This window comes from Chiloscyllium punctatum, chromosome 7, assembly GCF_047496795.1.
Source record: "Chiloscyllium punctatum isolate Juve2018m chromosome 7, sChiPun1.3, whole genome shotgun sequence".
NCBI classification, from domain to species: domain Eukaryota; kingdom Metazoa; phylum Chordata; class Chondrichthyes; order Orectolobiformes; family Hemiscylliidae; genus Chiloscyllium; species Chiloscyllium punctatum.
Window position 1 is genome coordinate 88831710 of NC_092745.1, and position 22661 is coordinate 88854370.

Here is a 22661-nt window from a genome sequence, read left to right on the forward strand (position 1 = left end):
TTCCTAAATTATATTCAGGAGCACTTTTTTGGTAAAATGTGTCAAATAGAAGGCGGAGGGGTTCCATTTTCAGATTTAGTTTTAGGGAGTGAAGCTGGGCAAGTGGATGGAAAGACCTTCTGTGGTAGCGATCATAATTCAGTTAGATTTAACATAGTTGTACAAAAGGAAAACAATAAAAATGAGTAAATGTTCTAAATTTGGAAAAGGCTAATTTTATCGGGATGAGAAGCAATTCAGCAAAAGTGGACTAGAAACAATTACTTGAAGATTAGTCAATATTAATGCATTAAGTAAACTGACTTCTAATTACTCAGATTCTTATGATTATTTAGATTATCCCTTCTTCCCTTTTTAAACAGTGGCAAAAAATTGGCAGTTCGCCAATTCCTCTGCACCACATCTGTAGCCAGGGAGAATTGAAATATGATGTGAAAGTTGTGAAAGCCTTCACAACTTTCACTTTTGGATGAGTCAAAATTTGCAGCTAGTTCTGGATTTGAACAATTCTAGTTTGTCAAGATACCCACTGAATGGGGAAGTCAAGGAATAGGGGTCAGAGCAGTTAAGTTACTCTTGAAGAATACCAACTTTTATACATCACTGCTAATTATAGTGTTAGTGGTCTAACACTATCAAAGTTGCTGGTGAGCAGGAAGCTGAAGTTTAAGCTCCCCATCCCACCAAAGAAGTTGACTTCTCAATTACCTGTACAGAACCATCAAGCCATATCTAATCAGGAGCATTTTCATAATGTTCAACAGGCTACATGCTACAATAACAAAAACAAAAATTGCTCAGTTCTGAGGAACAGTCACTCGACCCAAAACATTAACTCTGATTTCTCTCCACAGATGCTGCCAGACCTGCTGAGCTTTTCCAGCAATTTCTGCTTTTGTTTCTGATTTACAGCATCCGCAGTTTTTTTGGCATATATTACAATAGGCATCAGTATGCAAGATGGTTGTCCCATTTAGGACAGATATGGAACAGGGATCTGAACTAATAAGATACAGTCATCCAAGGAGTTACAGACCAGCTGAGATCATATGTCATTGGTATTGCTGTATCAAGAAACTATAGGAACCTTATCACATGCGGGGTTAACCACCACCACTGCTTGATTGGGTCAAACCCAATGAGGAATTTCACTATGCAAGAGCCCAATAGTGCTTAGATGTCAGGAAGAGAATCAGTCAACCATCTTTAACCCAGTAAATTACAAGCCTTCGAAGGCTGAAGAAAATACATTCTGAAAGAATAGTAAAACATGCAGATTACGTGAATTTCTAAAGTCCAAGATTCAGGGAGATGGCTAACAGCAAGTGCAATTATATTGTGTAATAATATGTGTATAATATTGATAATATTAAGAAAGAAAAAAATGTGGAGATTTTTAATATAGGTCTGAAAGTGTTAAAACTGAGGAGTGGCATAAACACTATGCCACTCACTATGATGGTTGACATATGGACTTGAGGGTCGAACAGCCTAGGATCTCAGAGAAGTAAGACTTAACATCTGGTCTGCCTCAATGTCTCTGTAACAATATCTATCATATCGATATAACCTGTTACTAGTCAACCCTTAATGTCTTAAGGGTTGAACAGCTAGGTGACAAACATGCTGGTGAGTAATGAGAAGTCTATTTGAATGCATCGTATTATTACTTAACCTCACCTCATTTTTAATGTAGGGTGCTATTCCCCTGGTACTGGCGAGAAACTAGATGTACAATTCCTGACTTGAAAGTCAGAGCAGTTACCTGGTGGCTGTAGCCCACAAGCAACTCCTCTGGGCTTCCATGGTTGGCAGCATTCCCCAACTTCTCAGGGCAAGCTCCATGGATAGCAACCACCCTCACTCCCTGTCCATGGAAGTCAGCAGTAGCAAAGTGAGAAACAGTTTGGGACTGAGGGCAATAATCTGGGCAGGCTACAAGCTGCATAGTACTAGCCCATCATTTTTGAATATAGCAGCAGAATAGCATAAATTCCTGGTTTTCAAAGTAGTGCCTGGTTTTGGAAACAACAGTTTTGAAAAGGGGATGTTATGTATATGTACCTGTTGGTTGTTTCGGATAAGGGCAGCACGGTTGGCAAGGTGATTAACACTGCAGCCTCACAGTGCCAGTACCTGGGTACGATTCCACCCTTGGGCAACTGTCTGTGTGAAGTCAGACAGTTGAGGCTTGTCACAAAATCAGGAGGGATGATTTTAGGGGAAAAAAAATAAGTCAGTTGCCTCATTTGCTATGGCACTCCAATGTATTCTGATGGGAGGACAGTGATAGAGCAAGGAAGTCAATTGAGGTTGTTAGTTTCTAATCAGCCTGTTTAGAGATATTATTACACACCTCTGAAGCAGATGGGTCTTGGCTCCTGGCTCAAACGTAGGGACACTACCACTGCACAATAAGTTAGGTATAACTTTGTTTCTCTCTCCACATTTGCTGGCAGACCTGCAGTGTTACTGTTGCACTTCCTTCTTTTTAATTTAAATTTCATCATCTACTTTATGCTTTTAGATATTTTCTAATCATCCTGTTCGGAGATGTTATTACAGGCCTCTGAACAGGTTAGACTCACACCAGGGTGTCCTAGCTCAGAGTTAGAGACATTACTAGTGCACCACAAGAGTCGCTGTCAAGTGGAATTAGGAATGTGTAATAACTAGAATCAGTGATGGGTAAGAATTGGAGTCAACAAAGCACAGTAATTGCAGTCAGGGAACTATACTTGTTCATGGTTCCACAGGAACATTTGAGAGGCTCTCCCTTTTCTTGATTGCTGCAGAAGCAAGACTCTTTCGAGAAGAAGACCAGTACTTAATCTCAATGTTTTCTTCGCTCAGTGCATGAGATTTGCAATCTCAGAGTCGTGCATCAAAGTCTATTTGAGGGTTCTTGTGGTGGAGTGGTAATGTTCACACCTGGGCTAATAGATCTGGGTTCAAGTTCCACCCCTGTATCCAGAGGTGTGTCATAATATATCCAAAAAGATTAATTTAAAAGTACTTACAAATTCAGCAGTTGGCCAACGTCAATGCAAGTTCTGTGCAGGACATCACACTGCTGAATATTATGCTTGTACTAATTTTATACTGCAAATTTGGGTGTAATACAAACCAGTTTCTACTCCCAATCATTTTGTAGCAATACCACAGCTCTACATTTTTGATGTTTTTAATTAAAATATACTTTTGCTGTAGCAATTGCAGATTCATGTTTAAATTTATCCAGTAACAAAAGGAAATCCACCAGCTTTTCATTCCACAAAAGTTTATATCAAGCTTTCAGTTGTTTTACCATTTTGGTCTGCTTGTAGATTTCACAACTGGTGTCATTCCATCTCTGTAGAGGCTCTTCGTTTTGCTGAAGTTGACAATATTAAAAATTACTCTCTGCAAATAATTAAATAAAAATAAGTTGATTAAAATCCAAACAATTATAATCTAAAATATTTTCTTAAGATACATTTATTGTCTGTGTAAAAACATACCTTGTTAAAAATATTCCCTTTTCAACATGCCTTCTACAGAAAGTTCAACAACTGGAAATTGCATTGCAAATTACTTTTCTCTTCAATATTGTATGACCTCACAGCCAAGATTTTAAAAAGTAGCAGTGTTCAGATTAAAATGGATGATGGAAAATCAATGAAGGTGGTGGTAATTGCAGGCATAAATTGAAAATTGGTTAGCAAACAGGAAACGGTGTGGGAATAAATGGATGTTTTTCAGGCTGGAAGGCAAAGACTAGCAGGCCATCTCAGGAATCTATGCTTGGCTGCTAGTTACTCATAACATATATCAAAGACATTTTGAGGGAATCAAATGTAATATTTCCAAATTTGCTGACAATGGTGAGAATAATAGAGTATTACTTAAACAGTGTTAGATTGATGTAGATTAGATTCCTTACAGTATGGAAACAGGCCCTTTGGCCCAACAAGTCCATACTGACCCATTCCCTTACCCTGTATACTTTACCCCTGACTAATGCACCTAACACTATGGGCAATTTAGCATGGCCAATTCACCTGACCTGCACATCTTTGAATTGTGGGAGGAAACCGGAGCACCCAGAAAAAAACCCACAGGGAGAATGGAATGGAATGGAATGGAATCAAATCAAACCCAGGTCCCTGGTGCTGTGAGGCAGCAGTGCTAACCACTGACCCAGAGTGCAACATGTACGAGGGGGCATAAAAATGTCTTTGTATTCAAGTCCCTGAAAGAAAGCAAACAGTTAGGAAAGCAAATGGTGTGTTGACTTTAACTGGAAGGGGATTTGAGAACAAGAGAATGGAGTTTTGCTGAAGCTTTGCAGGACCTGGCTAAGACCATACCAGGAGTACTGTATGCAGTTTTGGTCTCTTTACCTAAGATATACTAGCCATAGAGGGAGTTCAGTGAAAGTTCATCAGGCTGATCCCTGGATGACAGAAATGTCTTTTGGGGAGTGATTGGATTTACCATGTCTGTATTTACTGGAGTAGAGATAAGAGGGGAATCTCATTGAAACTTATAAAAGTTTGACTGGGCTGAAAAGAATTGATGAGGGATGATGCTGTCTATGGTTTGGGAGTCCAGAGCAAGGGATCACAGTCTCAGGATACAGAGCAGACCATTCAGGACTGAGACGAGGAGAAATTTCTTCCCTCACGGAGGATGATAACCGTGTGGAATTCTCTACCATATAAGGTGATAGAGGGCAAGTCACTGAATATATTTACAAAAGAAACAGATTTCTACAGACTAAAGGCATAAAAGGAGATGGGGAATGAATTTCAGTATGGCATTGAGTTAGAGGATCAATTATTGCCATATTTAATAGCAGAACAGGCTCGAAGGGCCAAAAGGCCTATAACTGGTTTTTGTTTTGTTCCATATGACTTGTAGACATTGCACAGTTGAACTTGAGGCATGTAATGTGATGGAATGTAACTGTTTTTGCCCCTGTTACAATAGTTGCTGAATCTGCCTGCTGTACAATTCTGCGATATATCTTCAAATAAAGAGAACATATGGCCAGTTAACTAGCCCTGGTGTGAAATTGGTAAATTTGTGTCAGCAAACACAGAACAATCAAGGCTACTGGCTATGCCACAGCATCAACTGCAGTATAAGCCATAGTCTGTGTATTATCTACCTCCTTGTTAAAGACAGATGAAAAGTGTTTACTACCTCAGCCATGCTCACTGTTTCCATTTGTTAATCTGCTTTTTGAAAAGCTAATCTTCTTATCACTATTATTTTACTATATTTATGCCTACAGAAAAATTTGGCATTCCCCTTTAAGTTGATTGCAGTCTTTACTCATAATTCCTCATTGCTTCTCTAATATGCTTTCTCCCCTCCCCATATTCCTCTTGGTTTTGAATTGTATTTCAAACACAAAGAAAGAGAAAATAAGAGCTGAAGTAGGTCATTCAGCCTTTCGAGTCTGCACACTATTCATTATGATCATGGCTGATCATTAATCTCAAGAACCTGTTCTCACCTTTTCCTTATGTCCTTTGATCCCTTTAACCCCAACTGCAATGTCCAACTTCTTCTTGAAATCAGACAATGTTTTGGCCTTGACTTTCTGTGCAGGCAAATTCCACAGGCTATGGAGGCCAAGTTATTGAGTGTATTTAAGACAGATTCTTTATTAGTAAGGGGATCAAAGCTTACAGGAGAATGGGGTTGAGAAACATATCAGCCATGCTCAAGTTGGGGCAGGGGGTGGCAAATGTCTTAATTCTGCTGCTATATCTTATCATCTTATGGTTTCAGTTTATCCCACCCATCTCCATTCTTGCCACATTTTAAATCAGTTCTCTGCCAATTGACCTTTCTTATTCTGGTTTGACTATTGTCTTTGTCCTCTATTATGATACACCTTTGTGTATAATGAACACTATGCCCTCAATACTCTCCCACTGGCACTTGAGCTACTTCACCCATCTCAGTTCCAAGAATCAGGTCCAACTGTGCAACCTTTCTTGTTGAATCGGGCACATACTGTTGTAGGAAATTCTCCTGAACACAATCAAGGAACATTTGTCTTATTTTCCCTGGCACTACCATAGTCTATATTTAGGTGATTAAAGCATTGTATGATGGTACTATCTGTCTGTAATTTTCCCGCAGATCTCTTCCTGTGCATCTTCAATCATTGGTGACCTACAGACTACACTGAATAGACTAATTTTACTCTTTTTCTTGGACAGCTCTAGCCAAATAAATTCCATTCCAGCGCCCTCTGGGAAAGCCTCTCTCCAACACTAAAATGCTGTCCTGCATAGTGTTCATTATACACAAAGATGTGCGATAATAGAGAACAAAGACAATAGTCAAACCAGAATAAGAAAGGTCAATTGGCAAGAACTGATTTAAAACGTGGCAAGAATGGAGAAAGGTGGGATAACCTGAAACCATAAGATGATAAGATATAGCAGCAGAATTAATACTGCTACCCCTCCTTTCCTTCCTTTTCTATCTTTGTAACACCTTTTATCCAGGAATATTTAACATTCAGCTCTGCCCTTCCTTAAGCCTGGTCTCAGTTATCACTAAAATATCATATTTCTACACGGCAGTGTGTGCCTTTAACTCCCCAGTATAGTTTACTATATTCTGTGCATTCACTGACTTCAATTTCATTGTTTTCTCTCTTACTCTGATTTCACAGTTTAACTTACTATTCTCTACCTGGTTATATCTAGCTAAGTAGTTTAAAGTCCTTCCAATAGCATTAGCAAAACAACTCATAAGGAACTCGATCCCAGTTTTGATCAGGGGCAATCCATCTGGCTTGTACAAGTCCTATCTTCCCTACAGCAATTTCCAATGTCACAGAAATTTAAAGACCTCCCTGTGCACCATCTTTCAGGGCCCCACATTCATCTGCCTAATCCTACTATTTCTGGACTCATTTGCATATGAGGCTGGCAGTAATCCAAAGGTCCTGCTTGCTAATTTTCTATCTAAATTCTGATTGCAGGACCATACCTTCCTTCCTGCTGAAGTAGGTTAGTATCAACGTAGGCCATGATCTCGGTCTGTTCACACTCTCTCAGAAGAGAGTTCTGCAGCTGCTCTGTGATGTCCTTGATCATGGCACCATTAACTTCCAAAATGGAAAATTGATTTTTGATGGTACCCCAGAAGACTCCTGCACTACTTTGCAGGTTCTCTTGGCCTGTCTGGTGATTTCTCAATTCCTTTTCTGCCTCCAGACCCATGAGCTGCAGTGTGACCATCTCTCAGAATGTGTTATCAAATAACTCTCAACCTCATGGATGCACTATAGAGACTCTTTCAGATGCCTGTGCTCTGAAATTCGGATTTCAAGTTTCTGAACTGGCATCACTTTCTGCACACAAGGTCATTTATGACACTTGTAGGCTCCATGATTTCTACACTTCACAGGCCATGTTTTCAAGTTGAATCAGTTGCACTGGCACATCTTAACTATACTTCCCTTACATTAACTTTATTCTTACCTGGATTACTTATAGTACTTTACTGTATTGGCCCTAACTTTCCCTTATCCCTGCTGTCCCTCATATATCTGAAAATTCTGAATTCCCCAAGTCTGTTATATAGTGGCACACATTTCTACTATCTAATAATATTGTCCTGGGGCATCAGGAATACAGCAGGAAAGGAAGAATCCACTTGCATTTGCCAGTATTGAACCCAAATGCCAAGTTTATGGTGATGTGAATAATAGGCGTAGATATTTATAAAATTTGTGTGAGCTGCTTTTGGGTGAGAATGTCTAAATTTTTATTTAGTACAAATTTAATTTAGTTTGTAATTGGCATTAAACTGAAAACTATTGTTGAAATTACACAGTGCAATCTGATGGGGATGTGAATATAGGGAGTAGATACATATCTATAATATTAGTATGTGCTGTTTTTGGGTAAGAATGTCTAAATTTTTATTTTGTGCAAATTTAATCTAGTTTGTAATTGGCACTAAACTCAAAACTATGGTTTAAATTATGTAGTGGCCAACCTTAAGCACTTTTTTTTTGCCTTTCAAGGAGAGTGACTTAATTAAGAATCAAATTAAACATGAATTAACTGTATCAGGTTGATATTTTATGTTAGGAGCATATAAATTAACCAAATTAGTGTGACTCAGCACTTATGTGCCACATCTATCAGACTGTTAGAGTTAACTGACTCAGGAAATTAAGTGGAGAAAGGGAAAAGGACATTTTGATGCCATTGCCTTTGTCTAAACTTTTCCAATCTCCAGAAATTGATACTTACTCTTATACAGGAAAAGGAGTGGTTAATTAGTAAGTATTTGATTAATGATTAAGGTTTATTCTATTCCTAACATTTAAAATTGCATATCAGATGGTGGTAACGCTAATAAAATGTATAAAAAAAACATAATTAAATATAAAGTTGAATACAATAATCAGTAGTTTCTTAAAAAAAACATCAAGGATAGCAAGATGTTTCACAGTTGCAGCATGCAAGAGTTCCTGGATATTAGTTTGGTCCAGAGCAAACACATTTGTGACACACATTTGAAGTTTGAGTAGGCTTGGGGCAGATTTTATGGGTCGGAGGCTGGACTACAGACATGGCGTTGCATCAGTGAAGGGGAAAGCTAACTTTTGAACCAGAGACAGTCAGATCTCTTGGGGTGGGATCGTCAGATTTGGTCAGTCTTCAGGGAGTGGAGATTATGACTGCGAGGGAGGCAGGCAAGGACCCAGCTGGCAGGAGCACAAGAGTCTTGGTGGATGAAATAGAACCAGACAATGTATGTACTTTGATTTCCAGAAGACATTTTATAAGGTACCACATCAAAGGTAATACTGGAAAATAAAAACCAATAATGTAGCAGGTAGCATATTGGCATGGATTGCAGATTGGCTGGCTAACAGGAAGCAGTAAGCAGGTGTAAGTAGATCTTTCCAGGTTGACAAGATGTGACACGTGGTGTGCCACAGTGATTGATGCTAAACTGCTGAGAATTTAAATGAAGGGAAGGAATTTAAGTTACAAATGGATTATAATGTAGAAAAATTTTAAAATATCTATATTGGCATGAAGAATAAAAAAAATTATGATTAGATTAGAAATGATTCCCTACAGTAAGGAAACAGGCCCTTTGGCCCAACAAGTCCACACTGACCCTCCGATGAGTAACCCACCCAGATCCATCCTCCTACCCCATATTTACCCCTGACTAATGCACTTAACACTATGGGCAATTTTAGCATTGCCAATTCACCTGACCTGCATGTCTTTGGATTGTGTGAGGAAACCGGAGCATCCGGAGGAAACCCACGCAGACACAGGGAGAATGTGCAAACTCCACACAGACAGTTGCCTGAGGAAGGAATCGAACCCGGGTCCCTGGCACTGTGAGGCAGTAGTGCAAACCACTGAAACACCGTGCCGCCCTACTGAGCTACCGTGTCACCCAGTGGTCGACTCTCCTGTTCCTCAGATGCTGCCTGAGCGGCTGTGCTTTTCCAGCACCACACTTTTTGACTCTGATCTCCAGCATCTGCATTCTTCACATTCTCCAAGAAAATAGGGCCCCTCAAAGATCAGCAAGGCAGCCTATGTGTGGAATTGGAGAGATGAGGGAGATACTAAATGAATATTTTGCATCAGTGTTTACTATGGAGAAAGACTTGGAAGATAAAGAATGTGAGGAAATAGATGGTGACATCCTAAAAAACGTCTATATTGCAGAGGAGGTGGTGCTGGGCATCTTAAAATGTACAAAGGTGAAAAGAAAACCAGGATCTGATCAGGAGTACTCTAAAACTCTGTGGGAATCTAGGGAAGTGATTGCTGGGCCCCTTGCTAAGACATTTGGACCATCAATAGTCACAGGTGAGGTGCGGAAGACTGGAGGTTGGCTACCATGGTACCACTATTTAAGAAAGGTGGTAACGAAAAGCCAGCAGCTATAGACTGGTGAGCCTGACATCGGTGGTGGGAAAATTGTTGGAGGGATTCCTGAGGGGCAGGATTTATATGTTATTCAGAAAGGCAAGGACTGATTAGGGATAGTCAACATGACTTTGTGCTTGGGAAATCATGTCTCATGAACTTGATTGAATTTTTTGAAGAAGTAATGAAGAGGATTGACGAGGGCGGAGTGATGGACATGATCTATATGGACTTCAGCAAGGCATTCGACAAGGTTCCCCATGGTATACTGGTTAGCAAGGTTAGATCTCATAGAATACAGTGAAGTTGGATACAGAACTGGCTCAAAGGTAGAAGACAGAGGGTGGTGGTGGAGGATTGCTTTTCAAACTGGAGGCATGTGACTAGTGGAGTGCCACAAGAATCGGTGCTGGGTCCACTGCTTTTTGTCATTTATATAAAGTTTGTAAGTTTGCAGATAACACCAATTGGAGGTGTAGTGGACAGCAAAGAAGAGTACCTCAGAGTACAATGGGATCTTGATAAAATGGGCCGAAGAGTGGCTGATGGAGTTTAATTTAGATAAATGTGAGGTAATGCATTTTGGGAAGGCAAATCAGAACAGGACTTATACACTTAATGGTAAGGTCCTAGGAGTGTTGCTGACCAAAGAGACCTTGGAGTATATGTTTATAGTTCCTTGAAAGTGGAGTCGTTGGGAGAAAGGATAATGAAGGAATTTGGGACGCTTTCCTTTATTGGTCAGAGCACTGAGTATAGGAGTTGGGAGGTGAAGTTGCAGTGCCACAGGATATTAGTTAGGCCACTTTTGGAATACTGTTTGCAATTCTGGTCTCCCTCCTATCGGAAGGATAATGTGAAATTTGAAAGGGTTCAGAAAAAAATCTACAAGGATGTTGCCAGGGTTGGATGGTTTGAGCTGCAGGGAGAGGCTGAATAGCCTGGGGCTTTTTTCCCTGGAGTGTCGAGGCTGAGGGGTGACCTTATGGAGATTTATGAGATCATGAGGGGCATGGATAGGGCAAATAGACAAGGTGTTTCCCCTGGGGTGCAGGAGTCTAGGACTTGAGGGCATAGGTTTATGGTGTAGGGGAAAGATTTATCTTTTTCACACAGAGGGTGGTGCATATGTGGAATGAGCTGCCAGAGGAAGTTGTGGAGGCTGATACAACTGCAACATTTAGAATGCATTGGGATGGCTATATAAATTGGAAGGGTTTAGAGGGATATGAGCCAAGTGCTGGCAACTGGGACTAGATCAGGTTACAATATCTGGTCAGCATGTTTGAGTTGGACGGTTTCCATGCTGTACATCTCAATGATTCTGTGACTCCAATTAACAGGAGCTGGGCAAAACGCATCACCACCTGTTATTTAAATGGAAAAGAAGATAACGAATAAAAATTGGAAATGCAATAGACAGGATGGGGGTCAATAAAAATAATTTAATTTGCCTCTTCTTCTTGTTAGTGACAACATGCAATTCTAAACAGGTACAGTAGGAAAATGATCTGGAGTGCAGTGCATTATGTACATATCATTAAATTTGGCAGAGTTGACTCAGAACTTGCTAAACAAGATATATTGGATCCTGGGCTTTAGGACTTGAGGCTTACATTACAAAAGTGAGGAGATCGATGAACGCTCATTATGGATTGATCTATAGGGCCCCTGTGGGTATGCTTTCAGTACTGGGGCGGAAGGAGGGGGAAGAGGTATGCTTAGAAAATTTATGTTGGTAGCTTCAGCCCTACCCCACAACATCCCCATGCCCAACATCCCTGACGAACATTTTTCCAGATCCATGTTGTCTTTTTCCTGGGGATTACTTGCAGTTCTTGTGGTGCCCACTGCTAAATTAAATGGTGCTTGTCTTGAAAAACATGATGGCCAACCAGATTGGTCAGCAATCTCAAGGCTGCAATTTCCTTCCACTGAGAGGTACAAGTCTGCTTAATTCCACCAGCAGTATGATACTGTCACTGAACGGTTTCAACTGGATCAAAGAGTCTCAATATATCCCCAATCTGTGCCACAGAATATTCAAATCTGGTGTACAACTCCGAACATCACATTTAATGAGAATATGAAGGCATTTTCAAGGGTGCAGAAAAAATATTAAAGACTGGTTCTAGGGATCAGAGATAAACTGGAGATAGCAAGTTTTGAGAAGATTTGTAACTGGTTGAGGTTCTGGATGTAGGTTTAGTTGCTGAGCTGGAAGGTTCATTTTCAGATGTTTCGTTACCATACTAGGTAACATCTTTAGTGAGCCGACGAAGCATTGCTCGTGTTTCCTGCTTTCTATTTATATGTTTGGGTTTCCTTGAGTTGGTGATGTCATTTCCTATGGTGACATCCTTTCCTATGGCGATGCCATTTCCTGTTCTTTTTCTCAGGGGTAGTAGATGGGGTACAAGTCAATGTGTTTGTTGATAGAGTTCCAGTTGAAATGCCATGCTTCCAGGAATTCTTGTGCGTGCCTCTGGCTTGTCCTAGGATGGATGTGTTGTCCCAGTTGAAGTGGTGTCCTTCCTTATCTGTATGTAAGGGTACTAGTGAGAGAGGGTTATGTCGTTTTGTGGCCAATTTATGTTCATGTATTCATGTGGCTAGTTTTCTGCCTGTTTGTCCAATGTAGTGTTTGTTACAGTTCTTGCACAGCATTTTGTAAATGACATTAGTTTTGCTTGTTGTCTGTATAGGGTCTTTCAAGTTCATTAGCTCCTCTTTTAGTGTGTTGGTGGGTTTGTGGGCTACCATGATGCCAAGGGGTCTGAGTAGTCTGGCAGTCATTTCTGAGATGTCTTTGATGGAGTGGAGAGTGGCTAGGGTTTCTGGATGCATTTTGTCTGCTTGTTTGGGTTTGTTGCTGAGAAATCGGAGGACTGTGTTCATTGGGTACGCATACTTTTTGAATACACTGTATAGGTGATCTTCCTCTGCTCTGCGTAGTTCCTCTGTGCTGCAGTGTGTGTTTGCTCATTGAAATAATATTCTGATGTAGCTTCGTTTGTGGGTGTTAGGATGATTGCTTTTGTAGTTCAATATGTGGTCCATATGTGTTGTTTTCCTGTTTGAAGTTCCCCATTTGCTGTTCGCTCTACTGTGACATCTAGGAATGGCAGTTTGTTGTTGTTTTCCTCCTCTTTAGTGAACTTTATGCCAGTAAGGGTATTATTGATGGTCTTAAAGGTTTCCTCTAATTTGTTTTGTTTAATGATGACAAAGGTGTCATCCACATAGTGGACCCAGAGTTTGGGTTGGATGGTTGGCAGAGTTATTTGTTCGAGTCTCTGCATTACTGTCTCTGCTAAGAATCCTGACAGCGGAGATCTCATGGGTGTTCTGTTGGTTTGTCTGTAGGTTTTGTTGTTGATGGTGAAGTGGGTGGTAAGGCATAGATTCCATTAGCTTGATGATACTGTCCTTGCTGATGAAGCTGGTGTTTGGTGTGTGTGTCTTTGGGTCTTCTTGTAGTGTAGCCAGTGTTTCCTTCGTTAGGTTGATGTTGATTGATGTGAACACTGCTGTTACATCAAAGGACACCATTATTTCATCCTCTTCTTTCTTAGTGTCTTTGATGGTCTTCAAAAGACCATCTTCGTCCGGAGGCTCACTGAATATATAACCTAATGTGGTGATGAAACATCTGAAAATGAATCTTTCAGCTCAGCGAGCAAACCTACATCCAGAACCTCAACCTGAGCTGCAAGTCTTCTCAAAGCTTGCTAACACCTCGGGCCGCAATACGCTAAAACTGGTCTGAAAATTGGAAATGAATACCATCTGACAGAGCGCCACCCGCGAACTGCTGTACATCCTGCACGAATGCCTAAGAAAACAGGTATTACCTAAACATCTTAAATACAAGCCTCCCCCTAACACCCCACTAGCCAAAAGAATAACAAAGCAAAATGGCCTGCAGAATGCTTAGAGAAATGATTAATGATGCCCACAACAGACTCCGTAAATACCACCAGGAAACTTTGCACCAAAAATCTTTACCCACTCATGCAACAGACCATGAATAGACAGATACGGTACAACAAGCCATAGATATTAGACACAACAAACATGGAAAATGAAAACACTAGACCTGCAGAAAAAACTAGACAAACTCACACAAAATAACAACACTGACAACACAGAAGTGTGGATAAAAAACTTATCTGACCGACCCTTAACAGACAATGAAAAAGCCGTCTTAGTAAGAGGATTAAATTATAGCTTCCAGGATGCGGATAAGAACGATTTCTTAGCAGCATTAGAAACAACACTGAAAAACAACCAACTCACTGAAGAAACCCAGCAAACTATCAGACAGGTGGTTGCACCAACATTAAGCAGGAAAAAGAAAGGAAACACACTCAATACACAAGAAAGGAAAACACTAAAAAAAGCTAAAAACATTGTTATCCTACCTGCAGACAAAGGATGTTTGACAGTCATTTAAATCAAAGAGACTACATTGAAAAAGCAAACGCACTACTTGCAGATACCAACACTTACCAACAAGTGGCAGTAGACCCAACCCCACAAATAGAGAACCGAATCACAGCCCTACTCAAAAAAACTTAAGAAATCTGGAGAAACAAATAAGACCGAATTCCAAAAAATGAAACCAGACAGATCCAACACACCATGCTTCTTCGGACTATGCACAATTCACAAACTAGAAGCCCCCCTCAGACCCACAGTCTCGCTACCTGGAACACCAACTTACAGATTGGCCAAGGAGCTACACCAAGGACTGAAACACTTAGTAGAAGACTCACACCACTCCATTCTCTCCACCCAAGAATTCCTGAAGACCATTAAAGACACTAACAGAGAAGAGGATGAAATAATGGTCTCCTTTGATGTAAAAGCGGTGTTCATATCAATCATCAACATAGCCAAAAAAACACTGACTACACTATTAGAAGACCTAAAGGCACATACACCAAGCACCACCAACTTCATCAGCAAGGACCATATCGGCAAACTAGTGGACCTATGCGTTACCACTCACTTCACCTTCAGCAACAAATCCTACAGACAAACCAACAGGACACCCATGGGATCTCTGATATCAGGGTTCTTAGCAGAGACAGTAATGCAGAGACTCGAACGAACAGCTCTGCCAACCATCCAACCCAAACTTCGGGTCCATTATGTGGATGACACAGAAGAACTATGCAGAGCAGAGGAAAATCACCTATACAGTGTATTCAAAAAGAATGGGTACCCAATGAACACAGTTCGCTGATTTCTCAGCAACAAACCCAAACAAGCAGACAAATTGCGTCCAGAAACCCTAGCCACTCTCCCCTACATCTAAGACATTTCAGAAAGGACTGCAGGACTACTCAGATCCCTTGGCATCATGGTAACCACAAACCTACCAACACACTAAAACAGTAGCTAATGAACTTGAAAGACCCTATGCAGACAACAAGCAAAACTAATGTTATTTACAAAATACCGTGCAAGAACCCATCCATGCTGACCAGATATCCCAACCCAATCTAGTCCCACCTGCCAGCACCCGGCCTATATCCCTCCAAACCTTTCCTATTCATATATCCATCCAAATGCCTTTTAAATGTTGCAATTGTTGTGCTGTACATCCCTATGACTCTATAACTGTAACAAGCACTACATTGGACAAACAGGCAGAAAACTAGCCACATGGATACATGAATATCAATTAGCCACAAAACGACATGGCCCTCTCTCACTAGTATCCTTACCTATGGATAAGGAAGGACACCGCTTCGACTGGGACAACACATCCATCCTCGGACGAGCCAAAGAGTGACACGCACAAGAATTCCTAGAAGCATGGCATTTCAGCTGGAACTCTATCAACATACACATTGACTTGGACCCCATTTACTACCCCCTGAGAAAAAGAACAGGAAATGACATCACCATAGGAAAGGACATCACCGCAGGAAATGACATCACCAACCCAAGGAAACCAAAACATATAAACAGAAAGCAGAAAACACCAGCACTGCTTTGTCCTGAGGCTCACTGAAGACGTTACCTAGTCTGGTGACGAAACGTCTGAAAACGAACCTTCCAGCTCAGCAAGCAAACCTACATCCAGATAAACTGGAGATGTTGGTTGTTCTTCTTAAAGATGTCAAGGTTAAAAGGCCATGACATGGCAGCACCACTGATGAACTGGGATGAACAAAGTCAGAAGTCACACAGCACCAGGTTGTAGTCCAACAGATTTATTTGAAATCACAAGTTTTTGGAGCTCTGTCACTTATCAGGTGGAGTGATAGGCACTCAGGCACAGAATTTACAATCAGACAGATTAAAAGACCATACAAATGGTGTGAGTGGAGTGTTGACAGGCTGAATAATAAATCTCTGCAGGTGATCAAGAGTGTCAGACAGTGTGAGCGAAGTGTTAACAGCTGAATAGCAAGTGAAGGAATGACCTATAATCCAATTAATTAAGGCAGAGAGATAATGACAAAATATTAAAAATAATGTGTGCTGGAGACAAACCAAATAACTGGAATAATATGAGAGGTATAAGAGTTGCTTGCTGAGGGTCTATCTAAACATAGAACATAGAACATAGAAAAATACAGCGCAGTACAGGCCCTTCGGCCCTCGATGTTGCGCCGACCGAAGCCTACCTAACCTACTCTAGCCCAATAACCTCCATATGCTTGTCCAATGCCCGCTTAAATGACCATAAAGAGGGAGAGTCCACCACTGCTACTGGCAGGGCATTCCATGAACTCACAACCCGTTGAGTAAAAAATCTACCCCTAACATCTGTCCTATATCTACCACCCCTTAATTTAAAGCTGTGTCCCCTAGTAACAGCTGACTCCATACGCGGAAAAAGGTTCTCACTGTCAATCCTATCTAAACCCCTAATCATCTTGTACACCTCTATCAAATCTCCCCTAAACCCTCTTTTCTCCAATGAGAAAAGTCCCAAGTGCCTCAGCCTTTTCTCATACGATCTTCCTACCATGCCAGGCAACATCCTGGTAAACCTTCTCTGCACTCGTTCCAATGCCTCCACATCCTTTCTATAGTATGGCAACCAAAACTGCACACAATACTCCAGATGAGGACGCACCAGAGTCTTATACAACTGCAACATGACCTCAGGACTCCGGAACTCAATTCCTCTACCAATAAAGCCCAATACACCATATGCTTTCTTCACAGCACTATTTACCTGGGTGGCAACTTTCAAAGATCTGTGTACATGGACACCAAGATCCCTCTGATCATCCACACTACCAAGTAGTCTACCATTAGCCCAGTAATCCATCTTCTTGTTACTCCTACCAAAGTGAATGACTTCACACTTAGCTACATTGAATTCCATTTGCCACCTTACTGCCCAGCTCTGCAACTTATCTATATCGCGCTGTAACCTGCCAAATCCTTCTTCGCTGTCCACAACTCCACCGACTTTCGTGTCATCCGCAAACTTGCTCACCCAGCCTTCAAGCCCCTCCTCCAGGTCATTTATACAAATGACAAACAGCAATGGTCCCAAAACAGATCCTTGTGGAACACCGCTAGTAACTGCGCTCCAAGATGAACCTATACCATCAACTACTACCCTCTGTCTTCTTCCAGCCAGCCAATTCCTAATCCAAACCTCTAATGCACCCTCAATGCCATACCTCCGTAGTTTTTGCATTAACCTGCCATGGGCTACCTTATCGAACGCCTTGCTAAAATCCATATACACCACATCTACTGCTTTACCCTCGTCCACTTCCTTGGTCACCTTCTCAAAGAATTGAATAAGGTTTGTGAGGCACAACCTGCCCTTCACAAAACCATGCTGACTATCCTTGATCACATTATTCCTATCCAGATGTTCATAAATCCTATCCCTTACAATTCTCTCTAAGACTTTGCCCACAACAGAAGTGATACTCACTGGCCTATAGTTAATCGGGCTATCCCTGCTCCCCTTCTTGAACAAGGGGACCACATTTGCTATCCTCCAGTCTTCTGGCACTATTCCCGTAGACAGCGACAACATAAAAATCAAGGCCAATGGCTCCGCTATCTCCTCCCTAGCTTCCCAGAGGATCCTAGGATAAATGCCATCAGGCCCAGGGGACTTATCTATTTTCATCCTTTCCAGTATTCCCCAGACCTCTTCCCTATGTACCTCAAGGCCATCCATTCTAATCACTTGTGACTCAATATTCACATCAGCAACAGTGTCCTGTTCCTGAGTGAAGACTGACGAAAAGTATTGATTTAGTGTCTCACCAATCTCCTCCGCCTCCACACACAACTTCCCACTACTATCCTTGACTGGACCGATACCTACCCTAGTCATCCTTTTATTCCTGACATACCTATAGAAAGCCTTTGGGTTTTCCTTAATCCTACCAACTAAGGACGTTTCATGTCCCCTTCTCGCTGCTCTTAGCTCTCTCTTTAGATCCTTCCTGGCTACCTTATAACTCTCAATCGCCCCAACTGAACCTTCACGCCTCATCTTTACATAGGCCGCCCTCTTCCCTTTCACAAGAGATTCCAATTCCTTATTAAACCACGGCTCCCTCACAAGACCCTTTACTCCCTGCCTGACTGGTACATACTTATCAAGGACACCCATTAGCTGTTCCTTGAACAATCTCCACATATCATTTGTGTTCTTCTCTTGAAGCCTATTTTTCCAATCCATGCATCCTAAGTCATGCCTCACCGCATCATAATTTCCCTGCCCCCAGCTATAACTCTTGCCCTGCAGTGCACACTTATCCCTCTCCATCACTAGAGTAAAAGTCACCGAGTTGTGGTCACTGCCCCCGAAGTGCTCACCTACCTCCAAGTCTAACACCTGGCCTGGTTCATTACCTAGAACCAAATCCAGTATAGCCTCACCTCTTGTTGGCCTGTCTACATATTGTGTCAGGAAACCCTCCTGCACACATTGGACAAACACCGACCCATCTAACGAACTCGAGCTATAGCTTTCCCAGTCAATATCTGGGAAGTTAAAGTCCCCCCCCCACAACAACCACCCTGCTACTTTCACTCTTCTCCTGAATCATCCTCGCAATACTTTCCTCTAATTCTCTCGGACTATTAGGAGGCCTGTAGAAAACTCCTAACAGGGTGACCTCACCTTTCCTATTTCTAACCTCCGCCCACACTACCTCAGATGGCAAGTCTTCCTCCATCACCCTTTCTACTGCTGTAATACTATCCTTGACAAGCAATGCCACACCTCCCCCTCTTTTACCCCCATCTCTGACCCTACTAAAACATTTAAACCCTGGAACCTGCAACAGCCATTCCTGTCCCTGTTCTACCCACGTCTCTGTAATGGCCACAACATCGAAGTCCCAGGTACCAACCCATGCTGCAAGCTCACCTACCTTATTTCTTATACTTCTGGCATTGAAGTATACACACTTCAAGCCACCTTCCTGTTTACAGGCACCCTCCTGCGAGATCGATGCCATGTTCCTAACCTCCCTACACTCAAGGTCCTGTACCCTAAAGCTACAGTCCAGGTTCCCATGCCCCTGCAGAGTTAGTTTAAACCCTCCCAAAGAGCACTAGCAAACCTCCCCCCAAGGATACTGGTGCCCCTCAGGTTCAGGTGTAGACCATCCTGTTTATAGAGGTCCCACCTTCCCCAGAAAGAACCCCAAAGTAACAAGTTATCTAAAACTATACAAAATAATTAAGGTAGAAAGATCATAATGGGTTGTCAAGGAGATGGTATCAAAACAGGACAATAGGAAAGTTTTACAGATACAGAACAGTATGGTGAGGTCACATGTAGCATGACATGAACCCAAGATCACGGTTGAGGCCATTTTCATGGATATGGAACTTGGCTATCTGTTTCTGTTTGGCAATTCTGTGTTGTTATCTCGAAGGCCACCTCGGAGGCCACTTACCTGAAGATCGGAGACTGAATAGCCTTGACCGCTGAAGTGTGCCCCAACTGAGAGGGAACATTCCTGTCTGGTGATTCTTGCATGGTGTCTATTCATCCGCTGTTGTAGTGTCTGCATGGTCTTGCCAATATACCATGCCTGCAGCAGATGAGGAAGACAACATTGGCCGAGTCACATGAGTATCTGCCATGTACATGGTGGATGGTGCTCCTTCGTGTGATGGTAGTATCCATGTCAAAGATCTGGCATATCTGGCAGAGATTGCTGTGACAGGGTTGTATGATGTTGTGATCGATATGGTCCTGAAGGCTGGATAGTCTGTTGTGAACGATAGTCTGTTTAAGGTTTGGCAGTTGTTTAAAGGCAAGAAGTGAAGATGTAGCGATGATCTTGGACAGGTGTTCTCTCTGATTACAAATTCTGTGCTTGAGTGCCTCTCTTCACTTTACCTGATGAAGGGGCAGTGCTCGAAATGTTTGAAATTTCAGATAAACCTGTTGGACTATAGCCTGGTGTCATGTGGTTTCTGACCTTAAGGTTGAAAGGAGTTTTGGTAAAGATGTTGAAAATAATGAGAGTTCTGAACAGAATATCTGTTGAAAAATTGTTCCACTTGGCAGAAGGATCCAGCACTAGACTCGATGATTTAAGTGAATTGCAGAAAAACCAAAGTATATCACAAATAAAACGTTTTCTCAGGGAAAAGATAGTATGTAAAGTCTTAAATTGAGCACCGTCTGCTATTAGGAAATAGGTAAAGTCAACAATTGTAGGCAACACTAAAATTAAACATTCCTAAACAGATATATAAGGTTAAAGCTTCTTATTTTGCACCCATCACAACTACCTGAAATCAGATAGCACAGGAAGAGGATGTTGATTGATTGGACCATGGCTTGCAAGGATATACAGTAGGGCCAGTTAACTGTCAATGTGACTTAGCTAAAGAATATCAGATCAAATAGGCAGATTCAGAGTATTGCTGTGAGAAATGCAGCAGGGATTAGCATTATCCATAACTTTTTTCCCCAGGCAAATCTGCAGTGTACTATAACTTACTGTTTGACAATATTACAAATGCAAGTCCCTTAAAGGTAAATCAGGAAGTTTTTTTAATCAACTTGTTCAGGCATGTTGTGATACACCTCAAAGCATGTGACACTTAAACCCAAGTGTCCTGGCCGAGGAACAGGGACACTTCCATGTGCCACAAGAACCTGTTGTTTGAATTTTTTTTACTGAAGATAAACCAGGATAGCTTCAGAGTTAATCAACAACAGTGGATACTCATTGGAGTTTGTGCTTAATAGCTAGGGTTGCATCTGTGTGTAAAAGCACTTCTAGATATCAAAATGGGAGAATAAGAACAGCTGGGAGATCCTTTCCTTTTTCCCACTTCTCTCTTATTTGGGGTGATTGCAATGTCCTTAACGGGCTTTGCCTGTTAATTAATCTGTTTAAACATGGGTGATTTATTAGTTGTAGTTAACAGATGAAAACTACCATGGATGATTTCATAGTGAGGAAAAAGCAACTCAACTCTGTGTGATAATACTTTCAGGTATTAATAAAAATAAAAAAGGAAAGAACAGCTGAGGTTTTTGACCAGAAGACCTGAATCAAATTCCACCTGCTTAGACGTGTGTTACCAAATACCTGACTAGGTTGATAAAAAAGATCAACAGCTGGGGAAGTCTGCCCCTTTTGGATCGTGCTTGTTAATTCTTAAATTATTCAAATGGGAGGTATATACAAAAGCATATGGAGGTTCTCCCCCTTCCCTTTATTTTTGTTATTGTTGCTCCAAATAACATCCAAATAACAGAATAGTCGACATTTTGGGCATAATCCCTTCATCAGGCGTATGCCTGAAACATCGACTCTCCTGCTCCTTGGATGCTGCATGACCTTATGTGCTTTTGCAGTGCCACTCTTTTCGACTCTGACTCTCAAGCATCTGCAGTCCTCACTTCTCGTATTGAACCATAACATCAACCTCCAGGAACAGCAGAGCAGGGATTAAACCCACACTGTTATTCCATTAAGCAGCATCCAAGGAGCAAGAGTTGATACTTCGAGCATAAACTCTTCATCAAGAATGTCCAGCATCTGCAGTCCTCTCTTTCTCCTTTTATTCCATCCCTCGATTCTGGGGATGTGCCTGAGATTTGTTTGATTGGTGATTTGGTTTGGTCTCCCTGCTGGATGAAAGATGTTGTGAAACTTGAAAGGATTCAGAAAAGATTAACAAAGATGTTGCCAGTGTTGGAGGCTTTGAACTATAAGGAGAGGCTTAATAGGCTGCAGCCATCTTCCCTGGACTGTCAGAGGCTGAGGGGTGACCCTATAGATATTTATAAAATTATGAGGGGCATGGATCGGGTGAATATTCCGTGTCTTTTCTTCAGGGCAGGGGAGACCAAAGTTAGAGGGCATAGATGTAAGGTGAGAAGGGAAAGATTTACAAGGCACCTAAGAACTAATCTTTCCATGTAAAGGGTGGTGCATATGCAAAACGGTGGAGCTTTATCCTCTCCACTGCCCAGTTAACAAACCTTCCAATCATTAATTACAGTAAACACTGCTCAGTGGGACAGGGTAGCAATAATAAAACATTAAAAATGGGAGGAATCAAGGGAGGAATTACATGAAAACAGTGTTGGAGGGTGAGATAATGTATTCCAACTCCAATGGTACCACAAACAAGAACTTTTTTTTTCCTAAACCCACGACAAAATCACCCAATAGCCCCTCTGTTCTTTTTTCCTCATAGATGTACCTTTGGTTCAACTCATCCATGCAGACTAGATATCCTAAATAAAGC

At 41.5% G+C, this 22661-nt stretch overlaps 1 protein-coding gene across 1 annotated transcript in view; it reads right to left on the minus strand.

The window, feature by feature from the left end:
- The window catches only part of agbl4 (AGBL carboxypeptidase 4), an 855821-nt gene that overhangs the window by 633729 nt on the left and 199431 nt on the right, over nt 1-22661 (minus strand). The window contains exon 4 of the mRNA XM_072574259.1: nt 3308-3402. Within this exon, the coding sequence (XP_072430360.1) occupies nt 3308-3402 (95 nt within the window). The remainder of the gene's footprint in view (nt 1-3307; nt 3403-22661) is intronic.